The 8,957-nt window shown below is 41.4% G+C and overlaps 1 protein-coding gene across 2 annotated transcripts in view; it reads right to left on the reverse strand.

The window, feature by feature from the left end:
• LOC112156038 (phosphofurin acidic cluster sorting protein 1) overlaps nucleotides 1-7,706 on the reverse strand; it is a 56,329-nt gene extending 48,623 nt beyond the window's left edge. Inside the window, exon 1 of one of the 2 annotated variants that reach the window (XM_024288170.2) lies at nucleotides 7,226-7,706. In XM_024288170.2, coding sequence (XP_024143938.1) covers nucleotides 7,226-7,380 — 155 coding nt within the window. In that variant the 5' untranslated portion in view covers nucleotides 7,381-7,706. The remainder of the gene's footprint in view (nucleotides 1-7,225) is intronic. The other variant, XM_024288169.2, reaches the window with a different exon arrangement.
• Between the last annotated feature and the right edge of the window lie 1,251 nt (nucleotides 7,707-8,957).

Genomic DNA, 8,957 nt, shown 5'->3' on the forward strand with positions numbered 1-8,957 from the left:
ACCTGCTCCTGCTTCACAACAATTTGAATAAATAAATACACAGAAAAGTAAGTTTAACCTCAATTTTCTTTATACGTGTCCTACATCACAAGAAAAATGCAGCAAGAACATGTTAACAACACCATTTTCATGGGAGTGAGTCTTTAAAGATTCGATCTATAGCTAATGTTTCATGTGAATAACACATTCACACCAGTGTGTTTAGCCTATTAACTCTAGCAGTGTTTTATCTATAGCTTAAAGCTCGATGTAAACTTCTTAACCACAGGCTGGGGGACCATGAGTAAACACACAGGGGAATAAGCTATTTAAAAACTTTAGAAGAACTAGTTGGACAACAAAAAACTGGAAATGGCAAAATAACTGGAAAACACTGAGCTGTACTTTCCTCGTTAACTTCTGAGAGCTTAAGGGAAATACATCTCCAGTGAGACTTGCATGAAAGTTGGTCTTCAAAACAACAACAGAAAAAAAAATCCCCATTCTCCTGCATCAACAGAAGCTGGAAAGCACATGATGCAATGAAGAGTTCAAGTTTTCCAGCAGCAGGCAACAGAAAATTCACCTGTTTGCATCTTTACTGACCACAAAACTGTCTTGTTTACCTTGACCTAATGTGATGACCTCCATCTATTACATTGCAAGCTCGTCCCAAGAAAAAGAAATGCAGTTCTGTCCAGAAATATGTTGGTACATCCCAAACTCACACAAGCACTACCACAAAAAGAAGCATGACTGGAACCAAAGTTGAATTTTTTTCTTGGGTTATCCATGCATCCAATTCATTCCAATTACCAGAATATGTCTGAAGTTGGTGTGAATGATCAGCCGTTTTGCTGGTTCCGAGTGGACATGCACTGATCAATCGGCCAGAAATCTACTGATTTTCTGGGTGATCAGACGTGACAAGTGTAGGTCGGGCAGGACCACATAAACCAATGTCTTTGCAAAAATTAGCAGTTTCAATAAGGTTTTCCTTCAGACGTAGCGACACTAACATTTCCACATATCCAGCTCAGCAGACTCAACTGATGATCAAGTTGATCAAACTTAGCTCCATATTTTCTAAATTTAAACCCGAGAGCAGAAAAACACAAAACACCTTAGTACTTTTCCAGTATTTTTGGAAACTTTCTCTGATATGAAGCCAAGTTATTCTTGACATGATAAACCTATTGCTATAGGTTCATACACCCTGCTGTCAATAGAATCTATTATAGTTACAACAAACACGTACTACTGCAGATGGACGGCAGCCAGGGTGCCGCGCTGCTGAAGCTGAATCACATTTACAGAAGCAAGCTTAAGCAGACAGGAAGTCTTTGGAAAAAAATAGAAATACAAATAAAGCCGCAAATCGAGGACTGATTTCACTAGTTTTGTCAAACTCTGCAGAGTTTTGCTGCAACCTATTCAAAATGGGAAACTGTAATGTACTACGACTGCATGCAGTGTGACTGGGCCTTTACTCTTCTAGTGTGGTGTTTGCAGACAGGCTGCTGTGCTTCACTGCCTCCAGCACACTCACAAAAGAAACAGTAAAGTTATATAAACTAACAAGCATTTTGTGCATAAATTCAAATGAGAAAAAGGGTTATTTTTGCTTCATTGTAAAAATCAAACATCCATCCATCTTCTTCCAGGACTGAGTTGAGGGGCACTTAATCCAGATCCTCAGGGAATACCCAGAGGCATTCCCAGGCCAGCTGAGAGACATAGTCTCTCTAGTGTGTCATGGGTCTTCTAGGAGGCATCCACCCAGTGGGACATGCCCAGAAAACCTCCCCAGAGAGGCATCCGGACCAGATGCCCGAGAACCGGCTCTACTTCAAATTGGTGACTTAACTTTTCACCCTATCTTTAATAGAGTGTCCAACCAGCCTACAAAAGAAGATCATCTCAGTTGCTTGTATGCAAGATCTCGTTCCTTCGGTCATGACCAAGAGCTCATGAAGATATGCGAGTATTGGAACAGAGATCGACCGGTAAGTTTTAGAGCTTTGCTTTACGACTCTGTCTTCATCACAACGGACCGGCATGGCAACTGCATAACATCCTGTTAATCTCACTCTCCAGTCTTCCATAACTTGTGAACAAGACCCCAAGATATTCAGACATTTAACTGTGTGGAGAGAAACCATACAATCCAGAAATTGCTCAACAAGGAAATAAGCCAATCAAATACGAATCTGTGAATCTTTAATACAAAAAAATAAAGAGGTAAGAAGAATGAAATATAAGTGCAAAGTTCACAGTTGCAAATAAAACAAAAAGCTCCAATTACTCTGAAACTATGGCCAGCATTGGCACAAACATAGTATTATGCTACCAAGTATGAAGTTATTGAAAATCCTAAAACCTACTAAAACAAAAAGCGTTTCTGTTGGCTTATTTTCAAAACTAACCAGCATCCTCAACCTGAAAACTTTATTCTTAGAAACCGGCTCAAGACTGATCAGTTGGGATTTGCAGGGAAAAAAAATGCATTCCAATAGCATGGTGTGTGGGTGAGGAGCTTTTTTTAAAGTAGGGTGAGAGGTTTCAGCTCTGAAGATGCTGGTTTTCTACGGACACGTGGATTATAGTGAAACATAAACTCCACAGGCTGTGCAAAGCCAGTGGATAAACAGATCTTTAACGTCAATAATGGCCATGCAGTGAAAGTCATCACAAGGGGAAAGCACCAAACAAAAATACCGAGGAGTGAAGGGAAAGAGGGATTTGCCTTCCTTTCAACCACAGCAGAGCTGAGCTGCTGTGGTTGGCACAGACAAACGAGCAGAGACACGACGAGGCGAGGCAGCCATGAGCATTTCTGCCCCGTCGGTGTGTCTGTACATGTACACGGCCGCCTTTTTCCCAGCTCTCGGTTCCTGGAAGAGCCGGCGTTCTGGGGCCGATGTAATGCGGACGTGCAAGGGTGACGTCCGACTTCTGTGTTGCAGTTACAGCAAACCAATCAGACAAATGCACAATGTATAATTCAGAGCCTCCGGCATTACGATCCTTCACTTCCTTTACAACTGTAGTATTCATTAACAGATTTGTTTTTTTAATGTAGTAATCCCACTTCTTTCCCCGCTGTGGTTGTTAAAGTAAAATGCGGCGTGCATTAGCCGATTCTTCTGCAGTAGGACGTTCACACATGTGCACAGCCATTTAAGATCCCCCTTCTCCATTTAAAAAGATGCACTGATGATCTGAAGAATATTTAGCCAGACGAGCTCATATCACAAGTAAAACAGTACACCAATACCAGTCTATGCAAGACACAAGTATTCTCCAAGAAATCACAAAGTATCACAGAGTATCAATGCAAAACAACTGACTTTGTTTTACCGTAAACTCAGATTCCTATTTTTCTTGTTTCATTTCATTTACCACAATACCGCGATAATTGGTAAAACTCATCTCTAATAACTCACAATATATATAGAAGAACACATTTTTTCAGTTTTTAATTAATTTACAAATAAAAATTGAATGGATTAAGTAAAATGGTATTAATGACTACTTCTGGTCTTTGTATCTGAAATGAATATATGGGAAACTATAGAAATTATAATTCAAATTCACGTACTGATACTTCGTTAGATTTAGGAAAGTTTTTTTTAGAAACTTTTTTTTAGGTTTCTAAATTAAAAACGAAGGTAAAAAACTGGTTCAACCGGCCACCAAAGTGTCAAACAAAGAAATATATCAAGTAAGACTCAAATGAAGCAGAGTCATGGGAATTTCCCCTTTCGGGTTTGCCATACGGCGTTCTCGATGATGCAAGGCAGCAAGTAAAGCGACGGTGTCCATTCCTGGAATAACTGGTGCAGAGGAGCTGCTCACTAATCTGTGTGGATTTGGAATCCCAGGCATGTGTGCGTTTCAGTACTCGCAGACATGACTGACATTCCTGCAAGCAGAAACCCCGAGTACAATAGAGCGCGAGCGGCTAATCTTTGTTCCTCTGCGACTTCTACATTGGTGTGGTAAGGCATGATCACGGTGACATGACTTCACCGAGGAGATGGAGTGTCTCACCTCTCAGAGGGAGGAGTATGAGCTGAGCGTGATGCTGCAGAATCAAGAAGAAACTGCTACAAATCGGAAGAACTCGTGCCAAGACTAATTTCTCTTTGGTAAAATCAGCACAAATCAGAAGAAAATTGTGTTTTACGGAATGACTGCTAAAACCTTTGACATCTCTGAGACCAAACCATCACAAACTAAATCCCAGCTGGGAATATTTAGGATTTCTTCCACGTTGATCTCCACATCTGGATTCAATAGAAGGAATTGAGTGTGTGGGGTTTTTTTTTTTGCCTGTCAGGCAAATTCTAGCAGCAGCACCGCATGAGCAACATGCCAAGAGGCATTTTGGATAAACAGGAAGAGGTTAGAGCAACAACACCTCGACTTGGTGAAAGGCAGGGGGGTGTTAGTTCTCTCTGCAGCGACACAGACTGAGCAACAAGAAAGTCGCAAAGAAGCAAATAGGGCATGCACAACTAACAGCAGCGACTGACTGAGTGCATCACAAGAGGCAGGCTCTGTGCAGCACCCTTTCAATAGCTTTTTTTTTTTAACTGCTGCGTCTGGGATAAATCCCATTTAAATGTAGATGACAGAGCCCCCGCTTCATCTTTCTCCAATTTTCTCCAACCCCTCCTTTTTCCCTGTTTGCTGCAGTGAAGTCTAATACGTTTGACCGGTTATGACAACTCAAAAAAAATGGGAATACCAGGAAAGAAAAACACACTAATCTGACGGCAAGCTAACACACGGATGCAATAGTTGAGTTGGGAAAGTGTTTTCAAGTGCACATCATGATTTATTAATAAGTGTGCGATGTGCACACATTGCTAAAATGCTAGTTAGCTAAATATGCCCTGGAGGCGTCGCTTCAAACCCTGTAAAGCTCCCAAAGCACATTAGAAAGCAACATTAAGATGTCAGCATGGAAGCTTTGTGTGATGATGACTCTGGTGCTTTCAACACCCACTAATAGCCTCCCACACCCAAACAAAAAACAAGAACCATGAAAAATTACTAAGTTCATTTGGTGTTTTTCATGGAATATCTCCCCCTTGACTGAATCGGATATTTAAAAATAAGATTTATTTTTCACTAAAACTGGAATCTATCGAGGACAATTAACTTCATCAGACCATCTTTCAGTCATTGGCTGCAGGAAGGAGTGCATTAGCAGACCTTTATTCCTCTACAACATCTCATAGGCACTAGACAATCATTTTTGTTGATATTCAAGTGTATTTATAGTGTTGTTCACCTTTCAGCATGTCGCCACAGCAAAATCAGCTTTCACCAATCCATAAAATGTGGTTGGACAGTGTTTTGTGCCGGTTCCTGACACAACCTTTTTTTGGCTAGGGACGGGCACAGGGAGATCCAGACCCTGGCACCGCTGTGGATACATCGGTAGGCAAGTACCGTGGGGGTCTCGTCAAAAGACTCACACTGAACTTCCAATTATGAATCAACCAATTTGTTTTTTTTTTTTTTTCAAGGCCGATACAATACTGATATTTTTTTAAGTCTGGGCAGCCAATACGAAATACTCAAATATTGCTGCCGATATTAATATCTGTGTCGGTCGCCCCATTCCAGTTTAAGAATTTATAGTCCAGTTTTTAACCATACTTTAATAGAGCTATGGTAATAAGGCAATATCCCTTTTTGTGGATCAATAAAGTTGTATTCTATTCTTAAAAAACGTTTATAAGATCAGTTTGTTATTATTTTTTGCTCTCAATTGTCTCAACCAACACGGAAACCCTTAAAAGCATCACTTGGGTGGTGCAGAGGTAGGCCGGGCTGCTAGCTCTGCACAGAAAGTGTGTGCGTGTGTGTTCACCAACTCTCCCTGGAAGGGGCTGTTCCCCACTTTGTGATGTCACAATCCATTCGTTTTTGTGGATTGGGAGGGGCTGGTGCTCAGAGTGTGGGGTTGTTTTTTTTGGGGATTCTTTGGGGTTGTTTTTGTTAGGAACTAACATTAAAATCCACTAAAAAAAGCTCAAAAAAGTTGATTTAGCAAAACGCCTTAATCTCTGAGGCTCCGCCTTTCACTCCTGGGTGCCACCCATTTCATGACATTATCCTAGAGCCGCCCTCATCAGCGTGTCTGCCCACAAAAACAAACATCCAAACTTGATGTACGTGCATATAAAATGAAAGCATTTGCATACGTGTTTGTTTGTCGACTCTCCCTGGAAGGAGCTGTTCCCCATTTGTGACATCACAACGTGAGAACCCATTTGTTTTGTGGATTGGGAGGGGCTGGTGCTCAGAGAGCGGGGTTTTAGAGATGCAAAATACCACCTTGGAGTTGTTTTTTCTAAGGAATTAAAAATATAATCCACTTAAAAGCACAAAAAAGTTAATTTTGCATGATATCGGTCATTTAAGTAATCGAATGAGGGTTTGATGGAGAAAAATGGGAGAGACGATTTCCTCGAAGCAGCCTCAAAAATCCTCATCTGTAAAGATCTAACTAACTTCAAACTGCCCGATCACAAGTTCTGAAAATATCTGTGACAATTGAAGTCTTCCAGTCACACAAAGAAGCTTATTTCTGTGTCTTTTGTTTGGACCTAAGCCGGCTGAGGTGCATTAGGTGTCTCGCCTCCTGTGACCTTGCTGCATTACCCTTAAGACCATCCACTTGTGCTGACGATCATCATGACACAGAAACAAGAGGAAAACATACCAGGGGTGATAAATATATTTGCTTTTTTATTTTTTTAAACACGCTCATCATTAATTCACCCCCTCTTTTTTTCCCTATGATTCAACAGCATTGTGTTGCTGCTGCATCAGACAAACAGCTTCTCATGCACTGCAGGGGATGCTGGAAAACCGGGTTTTGGCAGGAAAGACAGCCAGAAAACGTGTGTTTGTCATCTCCAGCTGCAGGATTGCATAAATGAGTGATGGTGGTTATTTTGGGAGGATTGTTGGCTGCTGATCAGGAGCAGAGATGAAGTTCTGACTGAAAGGTGGGGGGAAGACCCCAGGCCAGGTTGGGAACCAAATGGTTTGTTTTAAAATGGTTTGTTTTAACCCCCAGGAGGAAGCCACAGCACCAAACCCCACTACCCCATTCGTGGGGGTTGTCTGTCGTAAACACGCGACTCCGTTCAAACTGATAAGTCAACCCACACGTACACATTCCCACCACCACCCTCCAAATAACAGTGGTGCCTTCACGTACCTCGGCACGCAGCTGGGTGACGAGCGGTCGACCTCCCAGGTGGCGTACAGGTTCATGTGGACCGGCCGGTTGGAGGAGATACTGACCGGCTTGGAGGGCTGCATGTGCGGCGAAGGGACGCCCCCAGTCCGCGGGAGCCCTCCTCGCTCCGACATCCTGGAGGCTGACTGGGGGAGCTTTCAGACGGAGTACAACCGTAGGGGGGAGGTGGCTACCCGCTGAAGAAGAAGTGTTTTCTCAGTCGTTCCTCACTCGGTTCTCCTCCTTCTTCCTCTTTTTTTTTAAACGCACCGAAAGAAAGTTCGTTCCGAGCTATTCACGCGCAGGCGGTGAAGAAAACATCCCTGTCTTCAGGGTTTGTCCCCGAAAGCAGACGCCGAAGCTCCGTGCGAGCCCCCCTCGCGCGAGACCGTGTCGGCTCCTGTCTGCTGTCTTTTGCAGGAAGCGGAAATTTGTGCTGGTGAAGCCGCTCGGAGAGCAGACAGACCGAGGGAGCCACGCCCCCCGAGCACGAGACACACAGAGCGGCCAGCCAATAGGAAGGCTTCATTTTCTTTTGTGTGTTTTGAAGTGAGCGCAGCTGAAAAACAGCCGTGGAAAGATTCGGCTCTCCTCGGCGGGACTCGGCTTTTCCCGGTCGCAACGAAAACATGGCCTCTGACGTCATTGTGTTTACCGTTTATGGGAAACTAAAATATTTATTTGGATTCATACCACCAAATCATACCATACGACTGAAATGAAAAACATAGAATAAAATTTTATAATATATCTATAAAAGAAATTAAAGGAAAATAATTCTAACTGCACTCAGAAATTGTTAAATTGGAAGGCATCAGTACATAAATAACACCAACTAAGATTATCCATAAAGTAAAGAAAATCACATCAGTCCATGTATATTGGAAAACAACTTAAAAGTTTGATGGCATTCTTATTTATTTATTTTTTTAAGATTTACAGAAAAGATGAAGTTCGTATTAAAAAAAAAATGGGACTATGTTTCAAAAATCAACATTTGTGAATACAAAAATGACCAATAATGTAATTCTCGTATAAAAGCTGAATTTTCTTTTCTTTTTCAATACATCCAAAGTAAATATTGGAGTACATAAATAACGGTATTGTATTTTATTGTTGAAATCCATGTATTTAAATCACCCCCAAAATAGCATACTCTTGTATATTAACTAAATGTCCTGCAGAGTAGAGTGGATTTGGGTTCCTGGCACATCTTCTAAGCTGTTAATGACATATGATCAACCTCCACTCCACAATCAACTTAATGAATGATTTATGTCTTTGCATGAGGCCGTGCTGTACAGACCCTGACAGTGACATTACAGTTTGTAACAGCACATCATGGACCACACAAACATTGAATAGATAGAGTGGAATTCAGGGCTGGGTCTTCAAATTCTCTGAATGTGCACTGAATCAATCTTCTTTTTAGTATATAGGTGGTAAAATGCTTTTGTGATTGTCTTTGATGTAAGGAAGTCTCATTTTATTTTTGAAAAATTCTCTTTTAAATCACATATGTGTGAAAATTGTGTTTTTAACATGTTATTGTGGCATAATCATAAATAAAAGACCAATGGAAATGCTTTGAGAGCAGATTAAAAGATGATTGGAGTGGGGATTTAAAGCTTCTCAACACAAATAAAACATTTTAATTGAAAAATTGTCAATTAAATGAGCATTTCTGTTGAAATGCACTAAACAAAAAATC

The sequence above is a fragment of the Oryzias melastigma genome, linkage group LG18 (genome assembly GCF_002922805.2).
Source record: "Oryzias melastigma strain HK-1 linkage group LG18, ASM292280v2, whole genome shotgun sequence".
NCBI classification, from domain to species: Eukaryota; Metazoa; Chordata; class Actinopteri; order Beloniformes; family Adrianichthyidae; genus Oryzias; species Oryzias melastigma.